Raw genomic sequence first — 18330 nt, forward strand, 5'->3', positions numbered from 1 at the left:
AAAGGGCAAGTTTTAATAAATGAGAATATTTTGAAGTAAAAGCAGGAAAATGTCAGACTATTACTGTTTTACGCTCACCTCCAATTCAGCTGTCCTTCGTGTGTTGTTGAAAGTTGATGCAGAATCGATAAGGAGGTGTATCTTTTGCAGCAATAACTGTTCATTCTCTTCCAAACGGTGGCGTATCGTTTGGAGCGCAAGATGGAAATTACTGTCTGACTGTGGTGGGCCTTGCCCTAGAACCTTAACTGAAACTGTGAAGAAATGGCATTAAAACACTAATCACCTTCTATTGCCAGATATGCCCTGTGTATATACATATATGTAACACACACATGTATATACATAGCTAACTCTACTCAGCCCACTTAACCTTCTGAAACAGGGAAACACAGTTAAGCTCCAGAATAAAGTGTGAAACCTTTGTTCAAACTCCCAATGGTGAAGAAAGAAAACCGTAAAATATCAATCCACTCTTACACCCCAAACAGTCCGATGACCATCTAGAGTCTTAGCATCACATGTACCATTGTGTTCTACTGAGTATTTGACTGTTGGTGCCTGTCCATAAACTATCATCTTTGAACTGGAAACAAAAATCACATTGTTCCATGTTCAGTGAGCATTTTGTCTCTGGAAGCTTTGTTCTACCTTTTCAGCCACAAAAACACACAGCCACTACACTTTACAGTATATCCTGTGATGTTCAATGTGAAAGGTACTATACCAAATGTAAGATTATCTCCTTTCATTCACATAGAATTAAAAGTGAAAACGATTTACAACATCTCGCACTTTCACACAATGAACAGCTCATGAGAAAAAAATTGGAGAACACTGAGCATGGAAGAGAGGAATAATTTAAGACACTATCAAAGCTGTAAAATTTTGAAAGGGTTTTGAAGGCAAGGAGAGAAGGTGCGAGGCAAAAGGATTTGGAAAGAGAGTTCCAAAGTTGGGACTCTTTGGACTAAAAAGATTCTAGCTCAAATTGCAGTGTTGAATACTCTTTGTAATACGTTTCCCCTTTTACAAATCTTGACCATAACTATACTAATCCTTGCATTTGATATAATATTTTTCATATCTTCTAGACATCTCAAAGCGCATTGCAGAATATGATGTAAAGTGAATTGACTATATTTGTGGGCGAAACGCAGCAGTCAATTGAGCACAGCAGTGTCCCACAAACAGTGGTGGATTGAGTGACCAAATTATTATATATTTTTTGAAGGATTATTATCTCCAGAAAAGCGATCCGCCAATTGACTAACAACTGGGTTCCTACTTACTGCTAGGTAAACAGAGGCGTGTGGAGGAAGGAAACTAGATTTTTTAAAAATTAAACCAAGGTGAGTATCAAACACAATTGAAGAACATGATTACTTGATTTAAACAGAAATAACAATAGGTTTTATTGCTAAACGATATCACATCAATCAATCAGTTGATTTGTTCTACATATTTTACTGGCCATTTTATTTCTAACAGGCATTCGCGTACAAAACACACAGTCACTACACTTTACTTTATGGTAAAATCCTGCCAAGTGTTTTGAACGTCCTAATGTAAAAGGTACTATATAAATGCAGGAATTATTATTATTTTTACAAGGGCAGAATCATTGAAGATAAAATCTGTAGCTAAGCACAATAGGGTTCTAATTTGGGTATTCGTTAAGATGTTTCCAAGATTTGTCAGATCCACAGAAAAATGTATTTAGAGGTAGATTGTTCAGAGTTTCCATGGGTTGACTTGTTATATTCGTGGTAGGAGACCCATTTCAATGACTCAGATTTCTTAGTAAAGATTCTTATTAAGTACTGTCGCAAAGCAAACCGAGTATGAATATTACTAACTTTGTCGATCAGGTGGTCCGTCCTCCAAAGAAGTTACTAGTTTGCTGAAGTGGGTCTGGCTATGGCTGTAGTCTTTCTGCAATTCTGTTCGGTCTGCTTCTGTAAAGAACTGGGAAGTCTTACTGTACTTCAGGAAAGCCTGGAAATTCAGCTCCAGGTTTTTGGTCACCGTCTCGTAATCTTCACGAGACATTTGTTTCAGCTTTAAATTAGAAGGTAGAGCATTACTTGGAGCTACAAATAAAGAGTCATCACAAAATATAAACTGTTGCCTGTGTTGCTTCACACTCATGTCTGTTTATATTGATTTCTCATTACACTCGCCGCTCCTAGAACAAACACCAAAATGGTGGAGGTAATGATGAATTACAGTGCTGCTTATACAAAATAGTTACAAATGTAAACACTTGAGAGGGAATTCCAGTTTGATCTTCTGCTGATACTAAAACCGAGGAAGGAGAGGGTGGAGGGGGTAAATTATGAAAGGTATGCAGACTGCACATTGAACTTGAAACGAGGCTAGTTTTGAGTGTGTGAGGAGCAAAATTGAGGAGCAAATCATTTCCCCATGTCTTTTGGTCACAGCAATTCACAAACCTTCACAGGACCTGTGCGTCCAGACACATGTGTATAGACCAATGTGTACAGACCAATTTTTTGCCCCCAACAATTTTGCTCCTCACACACTCAAAACTAGCCTCGTTTGTTCATTTTTAAAACACTACATTTATCCTGCATGGGCTAACTAGTGATAAGCATGTATTGCACTGATGGCCTTGAGACGTCCTCCCGACGTGAAAGGCACTTTACAAGTGTAATTTTGTTGTTGTTGTACAGTGAACTCCAGTTACCAAACTGAACTTGACTGAAATAAATGGTCAAGTAGACAAAACACTCCTGCCTAAACCAACTGCTTTAAAATGCAAGATTATTTGGTTTCTTCCTGCAGGATTTTCTGAACAAGTCAAAGCCCGAGCCCATGGCATGACCCCCAGGCGTTAGTTATCCTGTTGCTCAGTGCAGCTTTTCCTACTCAGGAACATGGTTCGATTGCATGATCTCTCCAGTTACCCTTTTCAATGTATTTTAAACAACAACAAATTACATTTGTATATTACATTTGGATGTCCCAAGGCGCTGGTCAGGGTACAGCATTTCAGACTCGAGCTGGAGTCTGGGTGGGGGAGAAGGGAGGGGAGGAGAAGGGGGGTGGCTGATGGCATGGTCGAAGAGGAGAGTTTTGAGGTGGGACTTGAAGGAGGCTAAGGAGGGGGCGAGGTGGAGTGACTGGGGGATGGAATTCCAGAGATTGGGGGCAGAGTAGCTGAAAGCCCTCCCGCCAATGGTGGGTCGGGGGACGTGGAGCAGGCCAGAGCTGACTGAGCGGAGGGAACGGGCGGGTTGGTAGGGGGTTAGGAGGTCGCAGAGGTAGGGTGGGGCGATGGCTTTGTAGGTGAGGATCAGGATCTAGAACTGAATCCTCTGAAGGATAGGGAGCCAATGGAGTCGGGCGAGAATGGGGGAGGTGGGGTCACGGAGTTTGGTGCGGGAGAGGACACAGGCTGCAGAGGTTCTGGATTATCTGCAGCCTGTGGAGGGAGGAGTTAGGAGGGCCGACAAGCAGGGCGTTTGCATAGTCTGGAGCCTGGAGGTGATGAAGGCATGAACAGGAGTTTCACCGGCCTGAGGGATGAGGTAGTGGCGGAGTCGAGCGATGTTACGGAGGTGAGGGATGGCAGAGCGCGTCATGGCTTGGATGTGGGGAAGAAAAGACAGTTGAGGGTCGAACAAGACACCGAGGTTCCTGACTGGCTTGGTGAGTTGAAATGTGCAACCATGGAGGTTGATGTTGCCAGAGCCTGAGGTGCTGAGGTGCTGGCGTGAGCCAATCAGGAGGGCCTCAGTCTTGTTCACATTCAACTGTAGGAACTTTGCCCTCATCCAGGACTTGATGTCCGACAGGCAGTCTGTCAGGACAGCAGTGGTCCTGGAGTTGAAGGTGGAGACAGAAAGATAAGAGTTGGGTTCATCTGCACACATATGGAAGTTGACCCCATGTCTGCGGATGATGTCACCAAGGGGGAGCATGTAGATTTTAAAGAGGAGATGGCCAAGGACAGAGCCCTGGGGGACGCCAGATGTGACAGTGCGGGGGCTGGAGGAGAAACTGTTAGAGGCAATAAAGTGGAGACGGTGAGAGAGATAGGAATCGAACCAGGCAAGGGCAGATCCGCGAAGGTTAAGTAAAGAGAGGTAGTGTATGAGGATGAAGTGGTCGACAGTGTCCAAGGCGGCAGAGAGGTCAAGGAGGACAAGGAGGCACAGGGAGCTCTGATCACAGATGTTCAGAATGTCATTAGTGACTTGACCAGGGCTGTTTCCGTGCTGTGGGCAGCGTGGAAGTTGGATTGGAGGGTTTCAAAGAGGGAATGGCGAGAGAGAAAGGAGCGGAGCTGGGACACAGCGACTTGTTCCAGGACCTTGGAGAGGAATGGGAGGTTCAAGATGGGGCAGTAATTGGAGAGCAGGAATGGGTCCAGGGAAGGTTTTTCAAGATGGAGGTGATGACAGCTGTTTTTAGGGGGGTGGGAACTGAACCGGTGGACAAGGAGAGGTTGATGACGTCGGACAGGAGAGGGACCAGAAGATGGAGTTGGGAGATGAGGAGAGAGGTGGGGATGGGATCGAGGGAGCAGGTGGTGGGTTTGACTTTGCAAACGATGGCAGTGAGGGAGGAGGGAGAGATAGGGTCAAAGGAGTATAGGGGGGGCTGGGTGCGGGGGTGGGTCATGAGCGAGAGGTGATGTGGGGGTGGTGGTGGACAGGGGTGGCGGAGGTGGCTGAACGTATTTCCTCGATTTTGGATTCAAGTAAGTCCAGCATCTCCTCACAACATCAAACATCAACTTGGCAATCTATTTGTGGTTCATACCAGACAAAGTGGTTCTTTGTACTAACGTGTATTATAAGTGGCATAATTAATGCAAGGAATTAGTTAACACTTATTTTGCTTCAAGACATTTTCCACCACTTACCATTAATAAAGTCCAACTGCGAATTTTTTGCATGTCCATGACGCAGTACTGCCAAGACATCAAGCTCTTCATATTAATGTACAATTGATTCCACAGAGAGAGAATTGCCTCATAGTATTGTTCAATTCTAATTGTAAAAAAAAGAGGAACAATTTCAATATTCGTAATAAAGCGCCCATACATTTTTCACTGTTTCAGTTGTAGAAATTGAAGGAAATTGTTTCATACTTGTTTGCAAGATCATTTGCAGCATGGTTGGGAGGTGGGATGAGGAGACAAACAGATGGAACCATCATTTCTATTCCACCAGGGCCAATCACCTTCCACTTGCTGCGTTGCGAGTTGTCCAATAAAATACATTTATCGTCTTTATGCACCGCTTTCTGAAAATGCACATTGCAAGGAAGTGAGATTGTAGTCAAAATGCAAAATATGCAGATGCTGGAAATCTCAAACAAAAAAAACAGAACCCAGAACTTCAGTTCTGACGAAAGGTTGTGGACCTGAAACATTAACTCACTTTCCTTTCTCCATAGATACTGCCTGACCTGCTGAGTGTTCCCAGCGACTTGTTTTTGAGTGAGATTATAGTCGTTGCATGCCATTGTTATTTGAAAAGAGAAATGGTATTCCCTCATTACCAACAACAACAAGATTACATTAAGTACAATGAAGTATTGTTGCATATCAACGTCTTAACTCCCACCTCAATAGGAAGAGTCCATAAGAAGTGGTCAATTCCGACAGCAAACTAAGAATTCAAACTCAGTGTTCCATAAGGCGACTGCCTCCTAAAATGCTCACTTGAAGTCTGTCCCAAAGAGGTTGTTACAGACAAAGTTCAATGCAATTGTATTAGAAACGCTACACTGATCCTAAACTCTGGCTGATTATCAGGTGTGACTTGCACCAGGATTTATTTCTCTTTCAACTGTGAAAACACAGCTTGCCAGTAAGAATTTGATGTGTTGGTTTAAATAGTTCCCTCCCCTCCCCTCATCCTGACCATTTCTCCCCTGCTCGGGTCCTGACCCAACTGTCCAGCACCTTGGGACGTCCTCCCGACGTGAAAGGCGCACTATAAATGAAATCTTGTTGTTGTAGTTGTAATTTGCAGCCTGGGTTCAGGACCCAATTAACTTCAAATATATAACAAAACAATATTGGTTCACAATTTCTTACTTTTATGTAATTTTAACCTCAGAATACAGGTAGACAAACCCAGATCCCCATAACAACCTCCAACACTACTTTGTAACCGGTGTTTTAAATATGACTCCATTGAGCCATCTGATCTCAGCAGCTTGCTCTTACAAGTGGAACTCAGATGGTGATATCAACCGAGGATAGGTATGCAGAATAGCTTGGTTTACTCGCACAGCAAACAAGTGATTTTCCCTGCAATTCAGATCTGTCCCGTCCAATGAAAAAAGAGCCCAATAACTCAGCTGATGAGAATATTTTATCTTAATTTTTTTAAGATTGTGCAGAACTATGAAAAATCTTTAAATTCAATCTACATTTGATAGTTTTTTTTGTGCAGTTTGTAAAAAGCAACTGGTTTCCAAATTGAGATTGAATGTAAGAAATTTCAACAATTCCACAAAATCTTAAAAGTTAAGACAAAATAATCTCATTGGCTAAGAGTAGATGGAGTCCTGTATCATATTGGTTAGAGCATTGCCTCGCAAGCGAGAGGACGCGGTTTTGATTCCCGGGTGGGGCGAAAACGTAGGCCAGTTTCCTTACTCCACATATAATGATAATCCTTGCATTTGATATAGCGCTTTTCACGTCGGGAGGACGTCCCAAAGCGCTTTACAGAATATATTGTAAAGTGAATTGACTGTATATTTGTGGGCGAACACGGCAGCCAATTGCGCACAGCAATGTCCCACAAACAGTCATGGATTGAAAATGACCAATTTATTATTGTTTTTGGTTTTTTGGAGGGATTATTATTAGGCGTGTGGAGTAAGGAAACTTGCCCAAGGTTTCACCCTGCCTGGAATTGAACTCAGGTCTCTTACTTGCAAAGCGAATGCTCTAACCACTGAGCTGCAGGACTCCACATACCTCTGTTTACCGAGCAGCCAGAATCTGGTTGTTAGTCGATTGGCGGATTGTGTTCTGGGAGTAATAATCCTTTCAAAAAAAAAATTTAGTCACTGAATCCATGACTGGGACACTGCTGTGCAATTGGCTGCCAGTTAATTCACTTTACAGTATATTCTGTGATGCACTTTGAGATGTTTCAACAACATGATGAGGTACTAAATCAAATGCAAGGCTTATTATAATTATTATTATTAATTCTGGGCTTGAAATTATTGATTACTGGCCATTTCACATAGCTCTATTGAAAGATTGAACTGAAGAGGGTAGGAAGTGAAATTCAATCCAGAAATTATACCTGATCTTGTTTGTAGTCGCAGAGAGCCTTGAGAATGATTTTGTTCCCGGACCGTTGATCAGCATTGGTAAGTGGGTTACGTGGTTTTAGCTGGACTATATTCTTCGATTTGTTTACCAAGTTCGTCATCTGTCTCTTGTACTCCAGGATTTTATCTTTATCTTTCTGTGGAAAAGAAAACCAAAGATAGCTTGGATGAAACATAAAACTCAAAAAACGATAATAGGTCTCTACGAGGACTGTGTTTTGCTGGAAATACTGTAATGGTTCCATATTGTTATATTACAACAATATTATTAGAAAATTAGTGGTCAAAATTATATATGTAATTAGATACGTATGTCTATAAATCATTGAAAGGGTCTATCACACGCTTTTAGCTAAAACAGTGACAAAAATTTTTTACAAAGGTGTTTCCATTCATGAAGATACAATGAGGAATTCAGCTTTCAACATTGAAATGATTACCTCGGATTCTGTTATCATCTTTTCTAACTGCAGAGCCGGTGTAGACTTATCACAGATAAATTTCTTTCTGATAGAGTCCTGCATTTTCTTCAGGTCTTTTTCAACCATTTGAGCTTCCTCAAAAAACTACAGAACAAAATGTGAGAATGCCATTTACTGCAATAAGACAACATACTTGTCAAATTGGTTGCCACGTTTTGCCCACAAATATACAGTCAATTCACTTTACAGCATATTCTGTGAAGCACTTTGAGACGTCCAGAAGTTGTGAACAGCGCTATATTAAATGCAAGGAATATTATTATTATTAAATTCTCCCTCCTTTGCTCTCCTCAAGGTGAACCCTACTGAGGTAGGGTTTGATGGGCGCCAGGTTCCTCTTCTACCTTTCCCAAATGGCCATCATTCGAGTGCGACTCAAGAGAGTGAATGTGGCAGACTATTCCATGCTAGAGAGTATCACACCTGATATATCAACAGCATTTATGTAGCGCCCTTCACACGGGGTAATGTCCCGGAGTGCTATATGGTGATATTGCAAGGAAACAGGCCATTGGCCCAATTACTCCATGCTGGTGTTTACATCCCACACAAACTCCGCCCCTCCTAAGTCATTCACGTACACATTAAGTCTCCTCTTAAAAATGTTGATGCTTTTTGCTTCAACCCCAGCTCCCCAGATGGAATTCGACATTTTCACCTCTGCATGAAGAAGTTCCTCCTAAACTCCCTTTGAGCTCTGCTACTGGCAGTCATGGCCCCCCCAGTTGGATCTCACCAACGTGGGAACAGCCTATCAATGTGCACCTCATTGAATCCTTTCATAGACAAACTCCTGTCCTCACCCCACACTGAAGAGTAGTCAGGAAGCAGGAATCCTGGCTGAGTTTCCAAGGACTCAGACCATTTGTAGGACCTCAACTGCTGCCCCAACTGAGATCAATTAAGTCACTGTAAATTCAAACCTGCGACCTTATGCTCGGTATGAACCCAAGCTCTACCACAGGGCAATGCCTTTACTCAGTCGACTACAGGGGAGCGCATATAAAAAACCTTTAGTCAAAAGTAAAGAAGTATCTGACCCTGCAGATTTCTTCACATGCCTGAGACTGATCTTCTGACCTCTGCTCAGATATCAATTAACTTCATGAAAGTCAAATTGAGATTGGCATAGGGATCCAGTGACAACCTGAGAACATAGCCAGTACCTACAGGATTACAGCGTTTTTGAAAATCTTGTTAATTAGATCTCAATGTAAGAGGTCTACACCATAGATAGTTGATATGACATAATCTGTATTATTTTTTAACCTGTTTCATTGGCAAATTGAACTGATCAGTGGTATACCTGAAAATAATTTGTGTTTTCTTTCAGATGAACTTCAATGCATTTGGTGAGCTGGAGAACCCAACTCCACTGGGTCTGCAGAGCATCAACATAAGCCTGCAATTAAATAAAAGTTGGTTTAAGTCAATTTTCACATTAACTTCTGTCAATGAAAGACTTGGGGTCAAGCTTTGCACTGCCTAACCAAATGGGTTAGTCGCCTCACCTCAATTCTGTTAGCTGCGGGATGCTGATTTGCCACTAGCTTGTCCCCTTCCTGTTTGAGTCTGTTTAATTGCTTTTCTTTGACTTCCAAATTGCTCATCAACATCTAGTGAAAAAAATAATTGAATTAATTGATTTGAAAAAAAGAAAAGATGTGCACTTTAAAAGTAGCAAAGTAAAATCGGTTAAGTTAAATAAAGACTTTTGTCCCCACAACAGAATGAGGTGTGTGTGTGTTCGTCCTCTTGTCTGTCAGTAGCATTCATGTATGAACAGCATCTGGAGATAAAAATGGAGTTCCTGCAGAACAAACACTTTGACCACTTAAAATAAAAGACCCAGTTTTTCTCCTGGCAAATAGCAGCCAGAGACAATAATGATATAAACACCAATTGATGCACTTAACTGAGAATGGAAACTTATGAAGCTGAGAAATCTACACATTTATATTTTCTGCCGTGGCTCACTGAATGTCTGGTCTATTTAATCCTGCAAGTCTGATCCTGCATGGGAGAGTTTCTTTTTAAAATTTGCGAAAAAAAAGGCTTCCATATTAAGTGTGTATTTGAATTCAATTCTATGCAATCTGAAATTTAAAAAACACCACCACCACAACAACAACTTGCATTTATATAAGGCCCTTCATGTGGGGTGGCTTTCCAGAGCACTTGATCTTAAAGGCCAAGAAGTGGTGAAATTTCAGGCCTGCAGTCACTGATGCATGTCAGGTATCTCCCAATTTAATATCAGTTTACTTACATTTCAACCAGATAATCAGCAAGGGCGGCAACGTGCAAAAGATAGTCTCCAGAAAGGATCACAAAATTCATCGTAGATTTGAGAGCTTTAGTTGCTTGTTGTGGTTAAGAAAGCATTTGTTTTAAACCTACATTTTGACATTTTTGCCAGTTCATCACTTCTCTGCACTCATCGCAGGAGTGATAGCAGGAGATTTGATACACACACACACATACACAACACACACACACAGCTTTCAAAACCATTAGCTCAGTCTAATGACTCCGACTTACCGAGAATCTTTCTTGCTTCTCAGCAATGTTGGTGTTTTTATCACTCCAATCATAAACTAGTTCTTCCTCCTCACGATCATTGATCCACATAATCTCATTAGATGCGACTTTAATTATGTCTTGAAACCTGATCAGCTGATCAATTCTTTCATTTGAACCTTTCTAATTGTTTAGAAAAAAAGAGAGATTAAGAAACTATCTCCTTTTTTGTTGAATAAAATCACGTACCCCGCACTCGCTGAAAATAAAATCATGGATCGAGACTCATCGAAGGATTTTTGCTTACCAAAAGGCCTTCGTATTGGTCTTCAACTTCACTTATAGCCAGTCTGTAGTTCTCAGAATAGTTTTCATTCTATAGGTAAAAGCAAAACAAAAAAAAATCACACTTCAAACCAGCTTCAAAATTAAGCCTGAAATTAAGAATTTGCCAAATTGGGAAATGCTAAGTAAATAGAGTAAATCTAGAACCTGATGGCATTTCTATCCAAATGGATCTAACCTGTGGATTTTATTTTTTCAAAACAGGATTCCTTAATAAGGAATTCCAACAAGAATGCCCATTGATCCATGGGAACTTCACTCCAGAATTAATTTCCCACAGGTCAGAAAAACATATTTATCACAAGAGTGGCAATCTGCAAGTTCCTCATTAAGAAAACAGAAATTAGCCCCTAATATTTCTGATTTGTATGCAAACATGTGTTAATGTCTGTTCATGGATAGATGGTGTGGAATCATGCGAAAAGAGAGGTAGCCATGACAAACTATATGGGATCGCTTACAATTTCCCTTTGGGTTGGCCAGGTGTCCGAATGTCAAATACAGAATATACATTTACATAGCGCCTTTCACGTTGAGAAGACACGTCAAATCGCTTATATTGGTAGCACAACTATCAAATGTCTGCTGATAAACCTACACAGAAATAAAAAAAGTAAGGAAAAGGCCAATGCCCTGAACTATAAAAACGTTATACCACTGGAAGCACAGCAACTTAGCTCCTAAGAGGAAAATGATGTGCAGAAATAAACCTGATTTATACTTTACATCACATGAGAGCATCAAAAAAATTGGGTCTTTGTTTTTATAATGCTGGTGAAGAGACAGTCATGGCATAAACTTCTTGATAACAATATAAAATGTGCTTCTAAAAGCTCCTGGGCCATGCAATGTTCACAGTCCACTTCATGTCACTAGAGTTACAGCTGTTAAAATGTTGCTCTGCGAAAGTGATTGCAGTAGCAGCTATAAAATCGGATCAGTCTAAATAATAATAATCCATGCATTTGATACAGCGCTTTTCACATCTTCTAGAATTCTCAAAGCGCTTCACAGAATATGCTGTAAAGTGAATTGACCGTATATTCGTGAGCCAAACACAGCAGTCAATTGCGTACAGCAGTGTCCCACACTCGTGGATTGAAAATGACCAATTTTTTTTTAAAATGAAAGAATGTTATCAACAGAGGGCATTCTAATATTTTGAGCACACAGCATTGATCAAGTCCCATTGATTTTCACAGGAACAGATGTAATGCTGTCCCTAGTTTTGTTGTATTAGTAGCCTCCTAAACATGTGTAGTTTAGGGATTGGTTTCAAAATAAAATTCCAGTTGTTACAATGCTGGCATTCCCAAGGAAATCTCCCACTCAAGTACACTTCCTGCCCATTTTTTCATCAATCAGTCACTGGATTTTGGACAATCCATTTGAATATTGAAATCTGATGGTCGACATTAGGCATGGAAAATAGGAATCGCCAGGTGACAAAATACTAAGGTCCATCTAGTTCGCCTTCTACCATCCTGGTCGTCGCATGGAAATAGGTCAACAATTTGCAGACACATTTTCCATTGGTATTAACTTGCTGAGTGATAAATCAAGGCCAACGTGTTTGAACTAATCTCCAAAAGTTATACGCCACTCATTGCCATTGTTATCACTCAGCTTTTAATGATTTGGTCTCATTGCACTATACGAATATTATTCTTAGACTAATGCAGCTCTAATAGTTTCTGAATATGCTACTTGTATAATACTCAATTGGTCGCACCACCTCTGTCATAGCAGAAAACATACATGAGGGAGAAGGGAATAGATAGGTACAGTAGAGGCAATTAGAAAGAAGGGAGGCTCATGCAGAGTATAAACAATGGCATGGACTAGTTGGGACACATTTAGTATCTTTCCGTGCTGTAAAGGGCAAACTGTATAATTGAATCACTGAGTGCTTTTCACAGTTCAACTGTACATGGAACAAAAAAAAATGCTTTTCTAAAGACATAGGCGATCCTAGAAGGACATAGATTTTATCTTTTGAATATTTGGGGTCATCATCCCTTGGAAAATAAGTCATTTTATTCTGGAGCTGTATAATGGGAAATCCTTTCATAAATAACAATAATAACCCTTGAATTTGATATAGCGTTTTGAAACATCTCAAATCACTTCCCAGGTTTATTCTGTAAGGTGGTGACGATTTTGAGGCAAATGATATAACAAACCTATTGCTAGATAAATGTAAGATGCACCTTATTGTATTCTTTAGACAACCATATTGGTTTGAAAACAACAGACTATAACATACTTATATTCATAATAGAAAGCAACACTTTCATAAAAACATGCCGGGATCTGCTTGAGACCATTACCTGTTCCACCTTGACTTTATTTATCTTCCAGCGAAAGTCCTCTATGATTTTGTGGTATCTTTTTTGTTCCTTTATTTGTTCCTCCACAGAGACTGCATCTAAAGCCCATTCTTGTACACCCATTACTTGCTGTTAGGGGAATGAAGAACATAGTGCAATTCGTTTAGTATTTGTTTTGTCTTCTAACGTTATTCGCTATGATGCCCCCTAGTGGGATTTAACAGGTCTTTGATTTCCTTAGCCCCATTTTGTTTTACATGATTTTCTCTTAAATACTGCATTAGCAGTAACAGTTCAAAATTTCATTGGAATTTTTTTTAATTTCATTTTTTAAAATTTCAAATTGTCCTATAACTTCCCCACTCAAGACTTACCTTTCCGATTGCACTTTCATGGCTTCAATTTTTNCTTCAAAAGCAATTCAAATAATGTATTGTTTAAGAATTATTTGATTTCTAATATTTACATATTACGTTCACATTAATAGTAATATAATTTAAAGCAGTAAGTTTTGGTCTAGCATTATTGCTAATATTCCACTTGCAAAAACTGGTCTTGGGAAGAGGAAATACATCAGATGATACTTGAAACATCCGACAATAAACAGAACGCAAAATGCAATCCTAAAATAAAATCCAACATGAATTGCACAATATTTTCCAGGGGCACAGCCACAGGTAGGGCTGGGTAGGCCATGTCCCACCAAATTAGCACCCAGGCCTACCTGTCACTCTCCGTGTTGCCTCATATTCCTGTTCCAACTCTCTTCCCATTGCTCTCCATGCAAAGGGATGACAGGAAGAGTGCCGGAGCCAGAAGTACGAGGCAGTGCAGAGAGCAATGGGAATAAAGCCGGAGCAGGAGTTATGATATGGTAGCGTGTAGCTAGGAATGGGAATATTGTCATTGCCTGTCCAACAATAAATTGGTGTCCACCAAATTTACAGTCCTAGCTGCATCACTGTTACTTGCCTGAGAGCCTGAGGACAACAGAGCCTGAGGAACGAGACTGGTTGACCATATCGGCCAGCAGGAGGGAGAGAAGGGGGAGTTGAGTGGCTAGAAGCAGGTGGTGAAATTCATCCGGGTGATTGTAGTTGAGAGGGAGGAGTGAGAAATGGGGGCAAAGGAGTGTAAAGAGTGGGGGAATGGCAGGAGCTGTGGCAGAGGGAGAAGGTGGTGTGGATGGTCTGGGTGGTGTGGAGGACGATGCAGCCAAGCAGATGTTTTAAATTTTTTGAGCCGAAGAAGTCTAGGACCTCTTCATACTTGGCATTACAAGAGCTCTAAGGAGTATTTAAAAAATCCATTTGTCCAGGAGTGATTAAATAGATACCTTACAGGTGAACACTATCCTAATTTACAAGGGAGTTCACTTGTTTCAACAGCGAGGGTCTGGGAGGGGCAATGCTGAATACAAAGGCCTCTCTCATTCAACATTACAGTCACCCACCTTGTTTTGACGACTGCAGAATTACAGTGCACTAAAACTGTAATGCATTTTAATTTAAAATGAATTTAAGTTATTTTATTAAATTAATTAGTGTTCAAGAATAAGTTTCAAAATCTTACTGAGAGCAGATTAGTGGTTAGTCTAAATCCACAATAAGCAACACATGATCCCATACACGAATGACCTATTTTTTGCCTCCACAACAATCTCATGTTACCTAATGTTTGCTAAGTCTCATGTTACTTCCTGTTCACGCTCTATTTGCATTAATGAAATATTACATATACCATCCCATGCTGTGCAACAGTGGGATTGACTTTAAATTAATAGCAAGAAATTGTTACTTTTTGCTGTGTCTTCATATTGGTAAAGTATAATTGGAAGCTTTGTTTAAACGTTAATTTTTGACTTTTTGAATTGTTATCAGAACAGCAATAAAGTGACAGTAAAGAACAATCTGAAGGTGTGTGGCATCATTAACTGATAACTCAGTAATTGGGAACTAAACTACATGGTGAATAATTTAGTGTTTAGTGCAGTGGTGCCCACTGTTGCCCTTCATATTTCATTGCACTTAACTACGAACGAATTTGTATATTTGACAGTGTGGAGAATTGTTGATACACATCAGTAATCGTTCACAGATGCACTGAAATCCGATTTATCACACCGACACTACTCACGCAACTGGCCTCACCCAAACCACTCATAAGAACAAAAAACAACAAAAAAGTGTATTTTGACGTTCCCCCCCCCCGATTCCAAGAAATCTTAGGAGCTGACATATGACCCAGTCAGCCTGGGAATCAACAGTTTATGAAGTGTAGGTTTCTGGTGCTCAGCCAACCTAAAGTGATTAAAACGCACATAGGTAATCACAAAGCATGTTGAAACTTCTCTCGTATTTTTTTTAATGAATTCTTGTAAAGGAGGACTGTTCTCTAGCTGCTAACTTTACTTCATAACAATCATAACATCCTGGCTTGACTACGCAAATTCCCTGCTTGTCGTCCTCCGCAACTCCTCCCTCAATAGGTTGCAGATCATCCAGAACTCTGCAGCCTGCTTCTTCTCCCGTACTAGGCTCCGTGACCCTATCACCCCCATCCTCACCCGACTCCACTGGCTTCCCATCACACAGAGGATACAGCTCAAGATCCTGGCCCTCACCTTCAAAGCCCTCCATGGTCTTGCTCCCCCCTACCTCTGTGACCTCCTAACCCCTTACCAACCTGTCCGCAACTCCGCTCAGCGGGCTCCGGCCTGCTTCATGTCCCCCGCCTCACTCGCCCCACTATTGGGGGTCAGGCCTTCAGCCACTCGGGCCCCACCCTCTGGAACTCCATCCCTTGGCTCCCTCCCTTGCCTCCTTCAAGACCCATCTCAAGACCCTCCTCTTCGACCGTGCCTTCAGTCACACTCATTCGCCGCCCCCTCCGCAGCCTCTACCCCCAGCTCGGGTCCAAAACACTGATTGTCTAGCGCCTTGGGACGTCCTCCCAACATGAAAGGCGCTATCCAAATGTAATTTTGTTGTTGTTGTCACATGTCGGTTGGTGATTAAGAAAGTGGGCACTTTGATAAGCAATTCAAAGGCAGTTAGCAATAAAGGGATGGCAGCAGGAGCTTCTAGATTAATTTGGTCTCAGCAGAGATATCAAAGTTCTGCCTTAAACTGAACTGTAGATTTGTTCAGCTTATTTACTGGGGGGGGGGCAGGGGGGGAGCCAGGTAAATTAAACTTGTGGTTATGCACAGCAAGCTTTACATAGGGCTGGAAAATAAACTACAGAAGAACCTCCATTATACCACATTGTTTTAGGTCCATTTATTTAAACATTGTGCCTGCAAGTGCAGCATTTCCTGAATAATGGTTGTCATTGATATAATTTCCTGTGGAGGACATCTCAAAGTGCTGGAATGTCAGAGATTTGGACCCGAGCAGAGGGTTGGAATGAGGGAGGGTGGACGGCCGGATGGTGGATGAAGTCGAAGAGGAAGGTCTTGAGACATGCCTTGCAAAGGAGAAAGCAAGGCGAAGGGAATGTAGGATGGCGTTCCAAATGGTGGAGGCAGAGAGACTGGAGAACCAATCTCAGGTGGTGGGGTGGGCCGGGCGGGGGACATGGAGATGGCCGGAACCTGCTGAGTGGAGAGGTTGATATGGGTTAACATTACACATGAATCAGCAGTGATAAATTAAGGAAGTAGTAAATGGCAGATGGATGACCATACAGTTCTGCAGCACATCTCCACAACTCATGTTTAACCAAGGACTTTGAAACCAAGATTGAAATGTAGTGACAAGTGGGATAAAATTATATTATGTTCAAGTTATACAATCACCCAATACAAGACCCATTATTCAGGAAATGCTGCACTTTCATGCACACTGCGTGTATATGTACATGCAATGCACCGGAAGTACATCACAGTGGCAATTGTGATTTTGTGCTTTCTTATAACAAAATTGTTGTTTTAAACTGTAACCCTTCTGTATGTTTTGTTTTGAAACTGAATTACAGAGCAAATCCTTCTTCCAACTTGCATTCTGTAAATACTTAAAAACTTTTTTGAAAATTATAAACAAGCAAAATATCAGATTTGGTTCACCTTTTGTTGGTTTATCCAGCTGACCAGCTCATGAGTTGACCTTGAGTATGATTCATCCCAGGAATTGTTACCGATCGATACTCTTTGGCCGGGTAACTTGACGTGTTCAATAACAACTTGTTCGCTGTATCGTTCATAGATAGCTTTGGAAATCACACGCAGCTGATCATAAAGTTGAACCACCCTACAAAAAAAGGTTCAAAGATTTAAATTGAAGGTCATTCATCTTAAACACAAGAGCAGAGGGCTTCTTTCCCCTTCATTTCTAGCTTAAATTCCTCCTGATACCCCATATTTTATGTTTACACAAATCTGTAAAGATCTGCTTCCAACACACTGCCAATGGCATTTTGTATGAAGGAGATGAGGCTTTGTAGGACAGTCACGTGGGCCTTTTACACCCACAAAAGAACTTAAGCAACTACATGCCAATGAAAAGATGCATCTCTAGGTTTTTGTTATTATTGAATATTTCATTGAAGTACCTGCTGTTTAATGAAAAGACCTTCCAGTTCTCATTTTTGTACAGAGTTTTCAATTTGAAAAGACTACAGACTGACTGATCGCAATTAGGGACTACTCTTTCTTGTTTTAACAAATATCCCTTCAAACTTTTATAATAAGTATTTTGTACCATAAAAGCACTCATATAGTGACATCTCGTACTTCACTCCAGGGTCCTTTTGACAAAAGACTTTGGTATGAAATACTTGAATACTTGCTAGATGCACTCAGGCAGATTATTTATGAAATGTAAATATTTTAGGTTAAAGGATAATCCTTACAAAATATCTTGACACGTGTTAATTTCTTTAAAACAATATGAATCCTGGAAACCAACTGATAAACTTGGAGATTTTAGAGATTAGTCATCAGATTCAAATGACATCCAAGACAATGTTTTAAATTTAGTTTCTTGTTACAAAATACATCAGAAAAAGCCAGGTCACTTCAGACTAAACTTAAATAGTTGAAATTTTGCTTACCTATTCTGGATAGGTTCAAAAGGCTGCCCAGAATATTTCAAGTCTTCAATGGCTTCCTCAATTTCCGAGATCATATCACCACACATTTTTAACAGATTATCGATCTCTATTCGATTTCTCCCAGGCTGCCCAACTTCAAAACCTTTCAAATCCTGGTATAAATAATGCAAAAATAAACTGTAGTTTACAAGGTATTATTATCATCTGAGAACAATTCTGTTGCTTTGCAAAGACAGTTTTGATGATATGTTTTGTGTAGAGCTCCA

At 40.7% G+C, this 18330-nt stretch overlaps 1 protein-coding gene across 2 annotated transcripts in view; it reads right to left on the bottom strand.

The window, feature by feature from the left end:
* The window catches only part of dspa (desmoplakin a), a 42624-nt gene that overhangs the window by 18545 nt on the left and 5749 nt on the right, over positions 1-18330 (bottom strand). For both annotated transcript variants that reach the window (XM_042346830.1, XM_007903423.2), the window contains exons 3-15: positions 18065-18216; positions 17079-17262; positions 13013-13141; positions 10645-10713; positions 10359-10520; positions 9329-9433; positions 9124-9219; positions 7776-7901; positions 7308-7472; positions 5123-5277; positions 4895-5021; positions 1860-2061; positions 79-254 (exon numbers count right to left, since the gene is read on the bottom strand). In XM_042346830.1, coding sequence (XP_042202764.1) covers positions 79-254; positions 1860-2061; positions 4895-5021; positions 5123-5277; positions 7308-7472; positions 7776-7901; positions 9124-9219; positions 9329-9433; positions 10359-10520; positions 10645-10713; positions 13013-13141; positions 17079-17262; positions 18065-18216 — 1848 coding nt within the window. The remainder of the gene's footprint in view (positions 1-78; positions 255-1859; positions 2062-4894; positions 5022-5122; positions 5278-7307; positions 7473-7775; positions 7902-9123; positions 9220-9328; positions 9434-10358; positions 10521-10644; positions 10714-13012; positions 13142-17078; positions 17263-18064; positions 18217-18330) is intronic.

Source organism: Callorhinchus milii, unplaced genomic scaffold (genome assembly GCF_018977255.1).
Source record: "Callorhinchus milii isolate IMCB2004 unplaced genomic scaffold, IMCB_Cmil_1.0 Scaffold2, whole genome shotgun sequence".
Classification (NCBI taxonomy): domain Eukaryota; kingdom Metazoa; phylum Chordata; class Chondrichthyes; order Chimaeriformes; family Callorhinchidae; genus Callorhinchus; species Callorhinchus milii.